This window comes from Eschrichtius robustus, chromosome 13 (assembly GCF_028021215.1).
Source record: "Eschrichtius robustus isolate mEscRob2 chromosome 13, mEscRob2.pri, whole genome shotgun sequence".
In the NCBI taxonomy this organism is placed as follows: domain Eukaryota; kingdom Metazoa; phylum Chordata; class Mammalia; order Artiodactyla; family Eschrichtiidae; genus Eschrichtius; species Eschrichtius robustus.
Window position 1 is genome coordinate 100,797,867 of NC_090836.1, and position 17,844 is coordinate 100,815,710.

Below are 17,844 nucleotides of genomic sequence, written 5' to 3' on the forward strand. Positions count from 1 at the left end.
TGGGGGCCGCTCTGGGCTGCAAAACAGGAAACTGAAACTCGCTGCAGGCGGATGACGACCGACCGACCGACCGTAGCTACCATCATTGAGTGCCTTTTGTGCCCTAAGCACTTTACGTGAATAATCACCTTTAAGTCTCAGGACCATTTTTCAAAGTAGATGCTATTATCCCCACTGTGCAAGTGAGGAGAGTAGGACCCAAGAAAGGCTTGGTAACTTGCCCAAGGGACACGGATGAGACAGGCATACCGTGTTTCACTTCAGAACCTGCGCTCCCAGTGGATTTCCTGGAGGCAGTGGAGCATTCACGGCCAGGGGAGGGGCAGGGAAACCCGGGCTGTCCCCTTCTCTTCCTTACCTTTCCCCAGGGTGTGAAGCACGGAGACGACCCAGCCCCTGCCCTCCCTGGCTATGTCCACTTTTCCACATTCTGTCTCTCCAAGCCCATATCAAATGCCAGCTTCTCCAGGACGCCTGATTTTTCACCCCAAACCTCCCCCGAGTCGGGAGTGACACCTCCATGGTCCTCAGACCCCCTGCCTGAGCTGGCTGCGGGCTGGGAGCACACTTTGTTCCCACCTGATCCGCAGGGCCCAACCCCAGGCCCGGCACAGAGGCAGACGTGAGGACACAGGCCCTTACCATATCACTCTGCAAGGTAAGTAGTTTTGTCATCATTTTACAGAACCATTCAGAGAGATGGAGCAATTTGCCCTTGGTCACTTGGGTAGGATGTGGTAGAGCTGAAACTTGAACCCTGTTCTGTCTGACTTGAAGACCTGCCCTTCTCCAGCTGCAGAAGGAACTTTATAGAGCATAAACCTGACTGTATCTTCCCATTGCTAAAAACCCTTCAATGCTCCCACCCCAGCCAGGGCCCAGGGTTAGGCTGAAAGTTCTCAGCATGGCACTCTAGGTCCTCCCCATCCTCTGCTTGCCGTGGCTCTAGGGAACAGGGACACTTGGCTGTCGGCCAGCAATTTGAGATTCTGCTTGGGTGTCACCTTTTCTAGGAAGCCCTCCTTGTTTCCACCCTCCCCTCAAGTCCCTAGGATGGATTAGGGGCCCGGTCTGCGCCTCCACAGCACTCTGGACTCCCCTCTCTCATAACACCCACCACACGAACTGTAACTTCTGGGTTTGCTGGGTTCCCCCCACCAGACTGGGGGGGGGGGTCCTTGAGAGGCAGGGCCCAAGCCCGAGTCACCCCTTTGCCCTCCCCCCACCCCCCGGCCACTGCACAGTGCCCATTTCAGGCCTGAGAAATGTTCGCTAAACCCGGCTACACTGACGAGGTGCCTGGGCTCAGCCGCTCTGGGCTTTGGACTCTGCATCAGAACAGCGGCCAATACTCGGGCAACAGGACGTGTCTGTCTGCAGGCCCGGGCCTGGCTGCTGCCTGCCAGGCAGTGCTGGCCCCAAGCCTGTGCCGCCTGCCTGCCCGCCCGCCGGTCCGGCTCCACCTCGATCCCCTAATTACACTCCAACAGCATCTGTGCCTGGATGGTGCTCGGAGAGCCTCTCATTATGGGGCCTGGGTTTAGCAGAATGCAGGGCTCTGTCTCCCACCCTGTGCCCCTGAAATTACATCCTTCCGGGCAATTCCAGGCCTGGCCGGGGCGCCAGCAGCCGGCTGCCCCGGACTAGACCCCCAGCTGACCACGAGCCCAGCCCACCCCAGGCTGCATCCCTAGGGGTGGCCCCACCTGGGAGATAGGAGTAAGTCTGTGGGCTTCCACTTGCCCAGAGCGCCTCAATGCCAGGCCCCGCGCCAGGCTCTTTGCACACTTCCCTAACTGACTGTCTCCACGATGCTGAGTGCCAGGTACCGTCAGCAGGCCCAGCAGACAGGCGACGATGCTGAGGCTCGGAGAGGGCTCCCCCGCCTCGTGCGGTGCAGCAGGGACCCGACCCCTGGCCAGGTGCTCACGCCACACCCCACCAGCCCTGTGCTCACTTGGCTGCCTCGGCGGCCCTCGAGGGGACTCTGCTCTGCTCTTCCTCCAGCGCCTCATTGCCTTCATCAGTCCGATCCTTTCCTCGCTGGTCCCCACTGCCCACTCCCCGGCACACAGACCCTTGGGCCGTCCCACCACCTCCACCCCTGCCTTCAGGCTGGATGCCCCCTGCCAGGGCCCCGGGGGGACTGGCCCTTGTCAGTGTGCACCCTGCCTTCCCCGCAGCACCTGCTGCCCAGCTGGTGCAGCCTCGGCAGTCCAGCCCTTGTGTGATTTGACCCCCAACGCCCTCCATGTTTATCTGCTCACCTGCCTACGTCCTTTCCTTCCACAAGTATTTAGGTAGGGTCTCCCGGACACCAGGCCCTTCCTTCTGCAGGACCAGCCCGCTTCTTGTCTGTGCCTTTCATCTTGCTCTGCTCTCCCAGTGGCTGGACCACAGTTGAGCCCGTCGTAGGTGTGCAACCGACACCCACAGCGTGGCTGGCCCCGAAGCGCCTGCGCACTTACAGACAAAGGCCCGTCTCTGAAACCAAGCCATCCTGCTTTGAGTTTGCATACAAGCAAACAGCCAGAATGGACTGGTTTTCTGGAAAGCAAGAATTGGAAGGGACCTTAAAGAGCATCCGGATGAAGCCCCTCCTTTTCCACCGAGGAGGCTGAAGCCCACCGGACACGACTTGCCCTGGGCCGTGCAGCAGTTAGCACGGCGTCCACACGTAACCTTCTGACTCCCAATCCCCTTGGCTCCCCATGCCTTGACCCTCCAGTTCAGTGTTCCTTTTTTTTTTTTTTTTTTTTTTTAAATTTGTTTGGCTGCACTGGGTCTTAGTTGCGGCACGCGGGATCTTTAGCTGTGGCAGGCAAACTCTTAGGTGCAGCATGTGGGATCTAGTTCCCTGACCAGGGATCGAACCCGGGCCCCCTGCATCGGGAGCACAGAGCCTCAGCCACTGGACCGCCAGGGAAGTCCACGTTCAGTGTTCCTTCCATCACATCAGGAGGTGGCTCACGAGGCACTGCTGGTTCGGGGCTGTCGACCAGCCTTTAGGCTCACCCTTTCCCTCACTCGCTCATTCTACACGTTTGCTGAGCACCACCTGTGTGCAGGCCCTGTGCTGAGGCCGCCAGCAGAGCCAGCCAGGAGGCACACACGTCACAGGGGCATTTTCAGCTAAGACCAAGTCCTTTGCCGCAGCTGCTCACTGAGTGGGCAGATTCTGTGTACATGGGCAGGTGGACAGATGGACGGATGGCCAGCTGAGACTGTGGCTGGCTCCTGGAGCGCCAGATGAGAGCAGAGGGGCAGGGCTGGCCTGCTCGGAGAGCACGGATGGACCCCAGCCTCCCGTCAGCCCCTCACCTCCGGTGCCTTGACCAGTGCTGGCACCGGGAGCCCCTGGAAAGCCTCCTCTGTGAGATGGGAGGGGGCCTGTCTGGTGGCTGTGAGGACCACGCGGCAGTGTGTGCAGACACACGTGGACACACGTTTGCAGAGCTGCAGGTGCCACAGGAAGGTCGGCGTCGCTGAGGTGGGGCGGGCCTAGTTTTTACCAGATCTACCTCCCATGCCTATGCCAGCCCTTTCTAAGGTATGTGGCCTGGAACTCGCTTGGTTTCCTCCTCTGCGAAGTGGAGAAGGAAGATCATTAAAGGGCCCTAAAGAGGTGATGGCTCCAGCTCAGGGTCCCTGCCCACCCCCTACCCCGGCCCCGTGTGGCCAGCTCTGCAGTGCCTGTCCCTTCTGAGTCGCCCCTCACCCTGGACCCCTGCCCCCTCCATCCCCTCCCAGGGCTAACCGGCCTTCCTCTTCCCGTCCCCTGCAGTTCCCTGGCTGATCACTAGGCGTCACCACGAGCACATCCAAGCCTCTCTGAGGCCCAGGTGGCTGGGACCACAGGCCTGTGAGACTTGCCTCCTGGGTTTTCACTCTGCTTGGGCTCCAGAGGCTAGAGGTGCCCCCTTCCTTCCCCAGGGCTGCCAGACACAGCAAATAAAAACATAGGATGCCTGGTTAAGTCCAGATCTCAGATAAACAAGTATTTCCTGAGTATAAGCATATCCAAGTGTTACATGGATCATATTTACACCAAAAAAAGGATTCACTATTTATGTGAAATCCAAATTTCAATGGATGTCCTGTATTTTATCTGGCAACCTTATCCCTCCCTCCACGGGGACCCTAAAGGGAGCCATGTGGGGGCAGTCAGCTCACACAGGCCCCAGGCCATGGCCTGGCTGTGACCAAGGAGCAAGTCTGTTTCTCCCTCCCGACAGGCCTTCTCCGGCAGCACCATAAATCTGCCCACTAAATGCGAGAGCTGTTTATTCTCCCGCCCACCTGGTCTGTAGGCCGGGGCGGGGGGAAGAACCTGCCTCATGCTCCGCCCCAAGGAGCAGCCAGAGGGGCAGCCCTGAGGCCGGGGTGGGGGACTCTCCGGCATGGCCACCGTTTCCCCTCTTCAAAAACAGAAAATTCCCGGCCACACACACCCACGGGGAACCTAGCACCCACAGCTGATGACAGAAAGCCCTGGAACAGGGCAGGGGGTGTCCCTGGTCCTGTAGGAAGCACACTGGGGCCTCTTAGGTCAAGGCCTGGCCCAGACCCCATCATGTGGGAATCACGCCCCGGGAAGCAACGGGAGCCGGCCAGCCAGGCACAGTGATGGGACGCTAAGCTGACGTTCAGTGGGGGCGGCTCGGGCGAGACTGTGAGCCTCTGTCCACAGGCATTTGAGTCCGGAGATGGGGGTGGAGCAGGAGAAGAAAACCTAACTTTGGCGTCAGAATGCTGGCCTCCCATCCCGAGTGCTGCCTCGCGCTGTGGCCCAGCTGGGGTTCCCTCCCGCGGCGGGGTGACAGCGCTCACCCGAGGCGCTTCCCGGGGTAGCTGCGAGCATCACAGCACCATGTGATGTGTAAGAGCACCGCGAGCTGCGGAGGAGGGGCCGGGCCAGGCGAGGACCCCTGCTGGCTGGGACGGGAGGAGGGGCGGGAGCAGCCGGACAGGAGACAAAGTCCAGAGGAGGGTCAAGGACCGGCCTGGAGGAGCGCCAGGGGGGTGCCCAGGACGGGGGCCGGGCCGGGGCGGAGAGGGCGGCCATCTCCCCTGAGAACCACCGGCCCTCTGCCCTGACCCGTCCCCAGGGACCCGCACCCGAAAACTTCCCGGGGACCTCTGCCGAGGGGTCCCCCGCCGGTCCTGCGGGGGTGTGGGCTTTGGGCAGTGGGCTCGGGGCGAGGCTCCCGGCGGCGGCTGACCCGGAGCGGCTGAGGGCGCAGGGCCTGTGCTCCACTTCAGGGTCTGAGTGCGGCTGGAGGGAGCGCTCTCCTCCAAGGGCCACGGGGGAGCCCAGCCCCCTTCCCCGGCCTGGCCACGGGGCGGTGAAGTGCAGTCCAGGAGGCAGAGCACGGCTGGCCCCATGCCCCCTGCGGGGAGCTCAGAAAACTCCCGAGCCCCTGCCCCCCGACCAAGCCCGGTTCCTGAGCTCACACCCACCATCCCGGCCAGCTGCTCGGGTCCCAGGCCAAGTGGGCGAGAGAGCGTGGGTGCCCACACTGTGCATGAGTTGCCCCAGGCACCTGCGGTCAGGACGCCGAGCCAGAGGCTGAGCAGGACCCGGGCTTCAGCCTCATGAGAAGTAGAAACTGGCTGGTCCTGCTGTGGGCCCCAGGCTCCCCTCCAGGGTTCCGGACTCTGAAAAGAACAAGGCCCCACGTGGTCCAGAGCCACTGGACCCTCCTTCAAACCGCCACTGAAGTACTCCGCACCTACGTGACGCGGGGGCCGGGCCTCTCTGCAGAAGGGCCTGCCTGCCCTGCCGCTCACCTTCCGCTCCGCCACCCTCCTGCCCACCCACACTGCCCCCGGTGAGGTCCAGACCCTGATGGCCACCTCCCAGAAAATTGCTTCATCTCCCTTTCCAGCCCGCAGTGGGTAGCGATCTTCCCCAAATGTGGATCATACGCCCACCCCTGGGGCTGATAGGGGCCCCGTCACTGTCGCAGCAAAGTTCAAACTCCTGCCAAACACGGTCTCCTGACCCTCTCACTTCTGGCAGCTTTGGGTCTGCTTTCAGGCTCTAGGACCCACTCTCTCCAACGGGCAAAGAGGGCTGCAGGGACACTGACTTCTCCGGCTACCAGAATAAAGTTGGAACCTTAGACGGCAGAGGAGCCCTGGCCAGAGGCGAGAGGCCAGGCCGGCCTGCATGAAGGGCCCAGGCAGTGAAGTGCAGCTGGATGACCTCAGGGTGAAAAGACAGGAAGGGCGCCGGGGGCGGAGCGGCAGGAGACCCAGAATCTGTACGTGACCCCGTGAGAAAAGCATCAGGTACGGGGAAGGGGCTCATATCCGAGTCCCCCTTCCTCTCCATTGAGGCTGCATGGCTTACAGAAATGATCTGAGGTCAGGACCAGCGCTGGCACCCAGCCCACCAGGCTCTGCCACAGAATCGCCTCCTCAGTCAGACAGGGCTGGAGGGTGACAAGTGTCTGAGGGCCCTCCCTGCTCAGACACCAACCATCCCAGAACTCAGGCCCAGAGAGGGCTGTGACTGCACGTCTGTCTAGGGTCTCTGCCTCTCCATCTTCAGAGCCCTGCTCCAAGTTGTTTTTCAATGTCAGCTGCCTCCATTACTTTCAACCCAAGGTCTGGACCCAGGTGGCCCCGCCAGCTTCTCGCCCTCTCCTTCCCATCACTGCCGCACAATCCCCCAAAAGCCCCCGGCCATGCCGCCCACTCTCCACTCTTCAGCTCCTTCAGAGGCCACCCGCCCTCAGGGGCTTCTTCGATCCCTCTCCACCTCCCCCAGGCTGCCAGCCCTCAGGCAGAACTAAGTTCCCTGTGACCTTAACAGGCTGCTGGCTGAGCCCCTCAGCACTGTGGCCCAGGGCCCGAACTGACCACCCAGTATGTGATGCCACGCCACGCCACGCCACGCCATGCCACGCCACGCCACACCCTGGGTACAGATTTGAGCATCACAGCCCCAATCCAAGTTGCCCAGCACACTGGGTGAGGAAGTCCCTCTTCTCTTTAGAACCCAATTTCCACGCCTGACCAAAGAAGGGGTGAACCACGGCATAGCTGTAGTCCCTTTAAACACTGGAAGGCAGCCACAGAAGGTGGCATGATTTGAACCCAGACCGCCTACGTGCCAGTCCTGGTACGACTCCTAGGATCCACGTGACCCCGGGCGCATTACCTGCCTCTGTTATTTGCCATCTGCACATGGGAGTAATAGTACCTACCCTGTTGGGCTCAAGGGGTTATGAATGAGGTAATTTTAGGGTGACAATATGCCTTGGTTTGCTTGGGACAGTCCCAGTTTATACCTGCTGCCCCGTCACAATTAATAGCGCCTCCTTTCACTCTCAAAAGTGTACTGGTTTGAACATTAACTTATATAGCCCCCCGGTTAAGACAGGCAAAGTGCTCATAATGTGCCTGGACGAGTACTTAGCTATTCCATTATTATTAAAATGCTAATTCTTGGCTGCTGAGGCGGTTACACAGATCCACATGTAATAAAGTGGCCGAGAACCACACGTGCACACCGTACTAACGCCAACTTCCTGGACTCAATACTGTTCTCTAGTGATGTAAGACGTGACCGTTGGGGGGAACTGAGTGAAGGGTATGTGGGATCTTGCCTTACTATTTTTGCATTTCCTTATGACTCTACAATTGCTTCAAAATAAAAAGTTTCAAAAACCCTATTGTTTGGTCTCTAGCTACAGTTGAGTACAAACTTACAGATAAAATGAACAGATCCTAAAAATACTTCACGCAGGGGTCTAATAAACAAAAGGATGAACTCTAATAAGAGAGGTCCCAGAGTATACCTGCAAACTCGGAACTAGGTGAAAACGGCTCCTGTGAGCAAACAGCTGTGGCAGAGCCCAAGCCCCTTCCTGAGAAGCCAGGAGCCCTCAGGCTCCCACAGTCTCCGCCTCTGCGCGTGGACCCTGGGCTGCTGGCTTCACATCAAGACCCCCTACAGACAGGGGTGCGGAACGGCAGACAACAGCAGTATCAGAAGAGTTACCTCCAGCCCAGAAGCTGGGCCATTCAGCACGGCGACAGACGTTAACAAGCATTCTCTGGCCTTCAGAGGAGTGGCTGTCTCAGTCACTGAGCTCGTAACAAAAATTGTGAACTGTAGGGAAAAGGGGCCGGACCAACTTAGGCTGTTCCTCTGAAGAGAGAAGGGATTGGGTGAGCTACCTCGGGAAATCTCCACTACGAGATGTTTTTGAACTCTTGGCGCTTAAAGAGGCACACTTGGTACCTGGGACGCTCACACTTGAGGAGCATGTCTGCTTCTCGCAGGCCTCACCCCGCCTGGGCCGGCCGCACGGAGCAGGTGCAAGCCTCATCGGAACCCTCCACACAGGCTGCCCAGGCTCAGAGGCCAGCCCGCCAGAGCAGGGGCCCTGCCATGCCACTGGCTGCATCCTCGGGCAAGTCTCCGATCCTCTCCGCGCCTCGGTTTCTTAGCCTGTAAGGATGCAACATGCTAATGCATAAAAAGCGCACATCACGGTGCCTGGCATGCAGTAAGCCCCCAGGACATGCAGCTTTCACCATCACCATCATCATTTAATGCAGAAGAAGCCGAGCTTTCCTATTCCTGGCTCCCATCTCTGATTTTGGCTGGAGCCAGTATTACCCTTGATGCCAAATCTTGAGCTGTGTGAAAACGCGGCCCTGAGAGTCACCAGGAATGCCGGTGGTGGGCGGGCAGTGCAGTTTCCTACCCATATTTATATGTGCATTTAAACAGGCTCAGAAGGATATTAAACAGAACATTAAATGCACTCAGGTAAACCTGTGACGCCCCTGCTGAGAGAATGCCAGCGTGGCATCCGCTCTGCACGGGCCTCAGCCTTGCGGGGACACGGATACTCAGCTGCCCTGTGGCCCAGTGCCTCCAGCATGGGAAAGGAGGCAGCACAGCAGGGCTTCGGCGTGCAGGCAACTGCGCAATGGCCTCTCAGAGCCTCTGGGCCCCTACCACTTGGTCCAGAGCCTGGGCACACCACAGCGCCCACTAGCACGTGCTGACCAGGAACCTACCTGCACAACCCGAGGATGTGGAGCGTCCGGGCCCAGGGAGCCGCCAAGAACTGAGCGTCACTCTCCTTCCTCCCTCAGGCCTTTGCCGTGGGCCCCATGTCAGCACAGGACACAGAGAGGTGGGGAACATGGCCTCCGCCCACAGGGAGCTCCCCGGCTGCAGGGTCGCAGGCAGCAGGTAGCAAACTGCCTTTGGTGGCCAGCCACGGTGGGGGTGGGAGACAGGAGCCCCCTGAGCGCAGACGAGGCAGGGGCTGACAATGCTCCCTGGGCCGGCGCAGGACAGGCTGTGCGGTGCTGGGCGCTCCCACCAGGGCTGAGCGGGGCACCAGGCAGTCGACAGGGTGGGGCGGGGCACCCCGGGCCTGGGGAGCAGTGGGGACAGACAGAGGCCCGGTGTCCTCTTCATGTCTTGGTTCCCGACTGCCCGTGCCCAGCAGGGGCCTGGCACACTGCTCAAACCTCCACAGGGAGGACGGGGCTGGGCAAACCTGGAGGGCAGGGGTTGGTCTGACCTCTGCAGCCCTAGGCGGGTCAAGCAGCGAGTGAGCTAGTGCTGGATGAACGGTTGTCTTGATGGGCATGTCCTGCCCTGAGCACAGACAAACCCAGGTGTGACGGCCACCGGCTCACCCCTTGGAAGGGAGTTCCTTGAGGATGAGGCCTGACTCCTGATCGCCTCTTCACCCTCGGCTGACACTCAGGCTTCAGCCAGCAGCCAGCACGCATCAGCAGAGCCTTGCTCAGTGTGCAGAGCCTGGCTCAGTGTGCACCCAGGCCCTGACTCTGCTGCTGGCTCGGGAAACTGGCCCAGCGAGGGTGAGGCCCTGCCCTCGCTGGACCTGTTTCCTCATCTGTGATGAATAACAATAATAAGAGCCCACATTTATTGAAACTTTCTTTTCAGTATCTTTTTAACTCTATGAAGTAGGTACTATGACTATCCCCATTTTACAGACCAGGCACAGAGAGGTTAAGTGACTTGCTCAAGGTCACACAGATGACAGGTGGTGGAGCTGGGATTCCAGCCTAGGCTGTGGGGCCCTGGAACCTGGGCTCCTAGTCATGGCATAACACAGAGATGACAGGTCTCCTCTGTGCCAAAGGGCCCTCGGGGATGGACTTTGACAGGTACAGACCCTTAAGCGCCCTTGCCAGCCTGTCCTGCTTCCTCCAGCTGAGGGGACAATGTGACACTTCCTCTCACTCTGGGGCCTTCCACCACCACCACAGACTGGACCACTGTGGGCACTTGGTGAGGCTGCAGAGCCCAGCCGTGCAGGACAGCTTCCTGCGTCGGGGAGAGGGCACACATATCTCCAACCCACTACCATCGGCAACGGTGGTGGCCCAGGATCAGTGCCAGTGAGAGAGCAATCCCCCACCAGGCCGGCCAGGAGACCATTCTCATTACTGTCTCTGCTGTTCAGACGACCACACTAGAGCCCCTAGGTCCCTCCCTCCAGAGTGGTTTTCTCAGCCCGTTATTATAAGGTAACTCCTAGGATCCTTATTTACATTTAATCCCCTTTCTAGATGCAAAGCTTCACAGGGATCATGCCTGCTTTTGCCCACACGGGGATCCTGGGGACCAGCCAGCACCTGGTGCATGAATGAATGGAACAGTGACCTGCCATCACACAGCTCGTCAGACCTTTTGGAGCTCCTTCTTCTCCCTAAATCAATTTTGCTCAGACTGAAAGAAAGAATTCTTCACTGGAAGGAAAGGGAAAAGTTCATCCAGGAGTCAACACCTTCTTGGAGCATAGATATGACATAAGTTTAAAAAAAAAAAAGCAGGCACGGGAGAGGGAGGGAGCTCGAACGTGCTAGCTGCTTGGTGGCCCGTCTACTCCGGGACCGGGGAGGCCCCCTGGGCGCGTGACTACGATGCAGAAGCGGAGGCTGGGAGTGGCCTGGCCCGGTTGCTCCCAGGCTGTGGGGTGGAAGAGGGACTTGTGGCTTGCCGGACCAGAGGCTGAGTGGGAAGTGAGTGTGGGCTGTGATGGTGCCAGAACCAGCTCAAAGAAGTGCTGAGCAGAGACAGACAGGCCACAGCTCTCAACAGCTGTGGGTCCCCTCCTACCCAGAGCTGGGAGAGAGGAACAGCCTGTGTCCCCAAATCAAGCATGAGTTCTAAAGGCCTAAAGAAGCTGTCCATGTGAGTTGCCACTCCTAGGGCAGGCACTGCACTTGACCCCTTCAAAGCATTTCCCCTAACGGAGCCCTCACTTGCCTAGGAGGGATTGCTGGTCCCAACTTATAGACAAGGAGACCCAGAGAGGCAGGAGTAACGGCAGAGGCCACGTGACCAGTGGAGGTGAGAATGGCTGAGAACCTAAAACCCCCAACCCCAGCCTGGCCAGATGCACACGCCTCCGGCCAGGGTTTGTGCCATTGCCTGGGAGGTGGGGCCACTCAGACGTGGGGCCGAGCCTTGTTTCTCGGCCAGGAGCCTGGAGCAGACCCTGCTCATGTGTCTGGTCCCCTCTAATCAAACCCAGCTCAGGGGAGGCTCCAAGGGGCTGACAGGCATTAGGAAGAGTCAGGTGACATGAGGAATCTGATCTGGGGAACAGAGGCCACTTAGGTACAAAACAAGCTGGGTCTCAGCACCTTGAACACGCTCTTCTGAGCTCTAACAATCGTCACTGAAGTTAACACACAATCATGATGAGCAACTGTCATGACAACCAACAGAGGCTCAGGAGGGAGCAGCGTGTCCAGTCACCCAGGCCCGTCCCCACCCACAGGCACTACTGAGCGGTTGGCCAACGCCCTGTGCACTTGTCCTGTCCTCTTCGGACCTTCCACAGAGCCTTCGGGAACCCTGGAAATGCTGCCGCTTGACCTTCAGCAGGTATCCAAGACGTTGTCTCCTGTTTTTTAGATTGATTCATTGCCCAGATTTAAAACTTAAGAGACTGACACAAAAGTCCTAATGAGAAAAGGGACTTCTTTAACCAATATGTCAGTTAATGTAGATTGGGGTTAGTCCCCCAAATCTGTATTCTGGTTACATCTAGATTCCTGGCTTCACCTATAAATCCAGATCTGGCCACCCAGGCCTTTGGGTGGGGTGAGGCACGTAGACTCCAGGCTCCACTGCACGATTAATTTGAGGCCCAGTCCCTGAAGCATCTGGTTTCCCTAGAAGTCCCCCCCGCCCTTCCCCTCAGCATCAGTTCCCCGCCTCTGCTTACCCAGCTTCCCATGGCTGCTCCCTGCAGGAAATCCAAACTCTCGCCCACGTTCCACCAGCCTCAGGGTCTGGCCCCTGCCAAGCTCCCCTCACCCTGGGGTCACTGTGCCCACCATCCCGCCCTTCATTCTGCGTTTCCCGGGAGTCTGGTCCGTTCCCACCTCGGGGCCTTTACACACACCCCGCCTGGCCTCACAGTGGCTCTCCCCCCTTGTTCCATTTCAGCTCACGTGTGGCTTCCTCAAAGAGGCCTTCAGCGCCTGCCTATTTCTGTCTATTCCTCCACCCGGTTTCTTTCCTTACCAGCCTCATCATGTCACAGCTAGTGACCTGGGCTGGAATCCTGACTGCCACGTCCCTAAGGTATGACCTCGGGCAGATCCCCTAACATGACTGGGCTCAAGCTTCCTCACCTGTCGCGGGGTCATAATACCCCGGCCTCGCCAGGCTGCCGTGAGGGCCCAGCTCAGAGTAAGCGTGTGATCTCACAGCAGCCACTGTCGCTGTCCCCCGCCCCCCATCCTCGTGCCCCCCACCGCCGGCTGATGCCGAGGTTTGCTTTGTAACATCCTTAGTACAACCAATGCTCACAGGCCAAACCAGGACCTGGTTCCAAACAGGACCAGGCCGCCGTCTTGCATCGTGCTGTTTCCCCCTTCCTGCTCACCTTCCTTTCAACCGGGGGCACAGCTTCACCTGGAGCCCTGCTCGCGGAAAAGCTGCTCTTCAAAGGAACAAGGCACACACAGCCCGGCTGACAGGGGCTCCGGCCGTCCCGGCTTCAGGGACTTTACAGCTCACTCAGAGCAGCCGCCGCCCGGTGAACCCCTCTCCTCTATGAAAGCAGGACTCCCGTCCCACCCCCAACACTCACTCTCTTAAATCTGCTTTTTATAAAACTCAGTGTGGAGCCAGGGTCCTCGCTTTGGGCAGCTCGACTCCACAGCCCCACAGGTGGGAGGTCTTCTACAGTGCCGTGGACGTCTGGACAACGCGCCTGGAGCAGGTGTCCAGGGACCTCGGAGCTCGGCCTTTCCGTCCTTCTGGGGACCCGGCAGGGATGGGGATTATTGGGCTGTCTTGTCTTTGAGGAAACTGCCTAAACAAACACTAAGAATTCTAAGGAGTCCAGCAGAGTAGTTCTGCTTAATTACCCTGGGTTTTGTACTTCTTAAATGTTTTTTTCTTTTCTATCTCAGGAACTGTTTTCAAATAAAGATCATGCCCAGGGCCCCCAAGTCTCACCTCACAGCCTCTGTTAGCTTTAGTGCACGCCGGCACTTTACTCCCAGGATCTGGTCCTATCCTCCAAAGACCCTGCCGGGTCAACACCACAGCCCCATTTTGCAGATGAGGAAGTTGAGGTTCGGAGCTGCAGAGCCGCCTGAGGAAGGGCTCCCAGCTAGGGAGTGGCAGAGCTGGATTCACACCCTGTCGGACCCGGAGCCCAGCGCCCGCCCTTTTTAGTCCCTGCCTTTCAGTGTGAACCATGCCACAGACCAGAGATGAGGCCCTACAGGGCCCCTCCAGCACCTCCTCCTGGTCTAGGGTCAGCGATCGGCGAGGGGCTGAGGCTGGAACCATGGGGCTGCCTGGTCCTGCTTCCGCGTCTGCTCTCTTGAAGGCACAGCACAGCCAGGCCGCAGGAGGGCACAGCCGCTCTGCTGCAACGCACAGCCCGCCTTGAGATTCTGGGCCTTGCCATTATCTTAACCAAGATGTGCCTCCATGCCTTCCAAAAGGCTGCTCGCTCTGCCTGGAAGCCATGTGGGTCCCGGCTTCTGGCCAGCTGTCCCATTTCACAGCCCTGCTGCTTTGGGCCCAAACTGACCACCACTGCCCTGACACCAAGGACCTTCACTTGCTGGGCTCAGCTGGAGGCCAGGCTCTGTCCCAGCCTGGGGCTGTGCCCAGGCTCCCCGGGCACTCCAGTTGGCTGGAGTCTTCTCCCTCTGACCCTCTGCACTGCCCCGAGCCGGCCTGCCATCCCACCTGGCCTCGGAGAGCAGCCGGCTCCTGACCACAAGGACCCTCTGCTGGCTGGTGACCCAGTGAACACGCAAGAGACTGAGAAACGAGCCCTCGGCCCGGTCAGACCTCGAGCCCCCCCTCAGGGAAAGGGGACCGTCGGGAATGGGGCCCCACTCTTCCTAGCCACATCCAGCCCCCAGCCCAGAACGGAAAGTAGCTTCTCTGGACACATCTGCCCATCTGTGGCCCCATCTCGACCCCATATAAAAACACCAGAAACACCGACAGCCCTGCTGTAGGGGCAGAGGGCGGGAGCTGGGAGGTGTCCCTGCAGAACCGACACCAGAAGCACAAAACAGCCATTCGGGCCACCACCAAAGTTCCCTGCCTTGACCCTGAGGCCCCCAGAATCAAGATGCGGAGAGGGGGTTCCCAGCGGCCACCTGTTTCCACAGGGGAGGAGGCGTGACTGGGCAGCAGGAGCCAGTACTCACCATTGGAGCGGTGGATGCAGGTGTGCTGGTTATCGCTGAGGAAGAAGCCGCTGTGGCACTGACACTCGTAGCTGCCCATGGCATTGACACAGATCTGCTGGCAGCCACCGTTGTTGTCCTGACACTCGTCCACATCTGTGAGAGAAGGAAGAGAAGGGGGCAAGAGAGCTCACACCTGGAGCTGGAAGTGAGGCGTGGTCACCTGGAAGGACGCGGATGCCATCAGTTCCCCTGGCTGCAGAGTGATACCACGGTGGTACCGCTTGGTGGTACCCCACGGTGGTACCCTCCAACAGTACTTCATGGAGTTACTCCACAGAGGTAGACACTCACAATGGCTGGAATGCTAGCTGGCCCTGGCTTTCCTGTGTGGCCACCACTACTCCAAGCATCTTACCTGCATTAACACCTTTAATTCTCACAGAAACCCTATACATCAGATCTAGGTCTGGGCCTATTTTACAGACAAGTAAACTGAGGTACAGAGAGGCCAAGTTACTCATCCAAGGTCCCACAGAGGCAGGATTCAAGCCTGGTGGTCCGCCTCCCAAACCTGGGCTCTCACTGATGTCACCTAACCCTCCCTCTCCAGGAAGACCTGCAACTAGCACCGTCTACCCCCGACTCGAAGAGCCTCGCCAACCAAATCCCACCGTCCCCTTTCTTCAATCACACCTCAGATGTGCAATCAGCAGCAAAGACCCTGCAGCAAGGGAGAGGCTGGAGGCCAGGGCAGCCTGCTTTCCGCCTCGAAAATTGATTTCAAAAGCCCCGAGAAGGGGAGGTTTTTAAAAGGCCCTGACCTCTGGCTGCCAAGACTGCTACGGAAAGCTGCCGAGCGGTCTTTCCCACTCTCCGGGAGAGACAGACCTCAGGGCCGACACTCATTTTTGACCAGAGGCTGCTGGCACAAAGGGTGCTATTGGCTGAAAGGAGTCTTTATGAAGTTCTGGTCTTGAACAGAACAGCATGTTTCAATTACCCAAGTCATAACCCCCTACACTGTCAGCTTGTTTAATGAAAGAACGGCTTCTTAAACCTTAATGTGCCATGTCTGTATTGTCATTTTAATAGGCAAATATATGAAACCACAAAGGCAACGTGAGCTACTGGCTGCTTTGAGCCAATCCCACGACCCCCAACACACGGGCGTGCACACACACACACACACACACACATACTCACTAGCTTTGGCACTGAACTTTTTAAACAGTTCTTTTTAACACAGCCATCTTTTAGTACTGGCACCAAAAGGATGTGAAAAGGTACAGACTCAGGCAGACTGACCTGCACTGAACCGGGGGAGGACTCAGTGCTGGCGCTATGTCAGCTGGGTCCTACTTCGGCTCAGGGACAACGGACCACTTCCCCACCCATGAGACCACGCTGCTGCCTTTGAGGCTGACGGCGAGGCAGGTCATTATTCTCCCGCAAGCTCAAATGTCAGCCGTGTGGCAGCCAGGAGGGAGGGAGAGCTCTGAACTATAAAAGCCACCAACAATTAGAGCTAAAACGGTAAAGGTGGCTCTTGCTGAGAGGAGACTGACGGGGGGTTCCGGGGGAAGCTGGGAAGGATAGAGAGGGATTTTTCTGAAGACCTTTCCACACTCAACGAGTCTTACTGATGGCTCCCTAAAGGCCCAGTGCCAGGGTCACCTTTGCTGGGGGCACCTCCCCTCCACACCAGAGCGGTGTCTGCCTCTGGGGGTCTGCCCCCTCCTGCACTAGACCATGAACAGCTCTGAGCCAGGCACTGGGTCCTGTTCATCCTATTAATAACAACATAAAGCTAACCTTCCAGGAGTGCTCATTGTGTGTCAGGCACGGGGCCTCACTCCACCCACACGCGCAGTCCTTGCGGCAACACTGAGTGATCGGTTGTGTTACCGACTCCATTTTACAGATGAGGGCACTGAGGCACAGAAGGTGAAGTAACTTGGGCAAAGTCACAGAGCTGCTTGGAGCAAAGGCAGGACTCAAACCCGCTGCCCAGCTCCTGAGCGTGTGCCTTGGGAGCCCCTGCTAAGCTGGCCACACCAGCAAGTGCGTTCAGACTAAGGTGATGAAGAACCGGCTGCTCCTGAAACGAACTCAAGCTGGGTGTCCCCTTGAAAGTATCTGCAAACACGAAGCTGGAGCCAGCCTGCATGAGTAACTAAGGAGAGTCCCAGCGTACCGGCTCAGCCCCGTTTCTGTCCCAATAACACCCGCCAGAGGCTCTTGATGCCCACGTGCCGGCACACACATAACGACGAGACTTGAACACGGGGAGCTGCTCCTGGGACTCAGTGCAGACCTCCTTTAAGTCACACTCTTTGAGCTTCTTCCCATGGCCCTCAGATTCTTTGCTCTGTACCTCGGCTTCCCCAGCCCTCGCAAAGGTTCAATTGGTAAAACAAACAACAGATACAGGCCCTCAAATACTGAATTCATAGTGTGGAAACACTACTTCCACCCCATCGTCAGTGAACTCCCTGGTGCCACCCACCTGGCCTGGCCCACCCCGTCACCTCACTGGAAGCCAGGAACCAAAGGGCACTGACGTCACACATCTACAAAGCCTCAGTGAGCTGGCAGGGTGGCTGGGCCTTGCCGCTGTTTACACTAGCAGGGAACAATGACTCTCCAACACTGATGAATAATCTGAAACAAATGCGAAGCCATGTAAACATTCTTTTCCGCCCCCCCCCCAACCCCGCTCCCAAATGATAAAGCCCCAAGATTAAGCGGGAGGGAAGAGGGGGCTGCCCGCTCTGCACCCTTTTTCCACTGTGGCCCAAACACAGGCCTCCCCCAGGCTGGGCAGGAAATCACAGTCTCAGAATTCCTTTGGGTAGCCTGCAGTCATCACCAACTTCCCTAGAGACTGGCTGAAGGGCCTAAGGCCCGCCTCATACCCCTCACACCCCTGTGTCCTCAGCCCTCCAAATGGGACCCACGGTGAGGTCTGAATGGTACCAACGGAAGCCGTTGGGTCCTTGAGATGCCTGCCCGCCGGCCTAGGACAGACTGGGTTCCCCTGGAGGCCCGGAGCAGGCCCAGCAGGCGCTGTGGGAAACAATTCGCTCCTTGGCCCTCCTGACCGTGGCAAGCCCGGTGCACACTGCTCCTTGGTCCCCACGGACCTGGCACATT

At 58.3% G+C, this 17,844-nt stretch overlaps 1 protein-coding gene across 1 annotated transcript in view; it reads right to left on the reverse strand.

The window, feature by feature from the left end:
• Nucleotides 1-17,844, reverse strand: part of SCUBE1 (signal peptide, CUB domain and EGF like domain containing 1) — a 130,145-nt gene that overhangs the window by 70,930 nt on the left and 41,371 nt on the right. Inside the window, exon 4 of the mRNA XM_068560104.1 lies at nucleotides 14,710-14,844. Coding sequence (XP_068416205.1) covers nucleotides 14,710-14,844 — 135 coding nt within the window. The remainder of the gene's footprint in view (nucleotides 1-14,709; nucleotides 14,845-17,844) is intronic.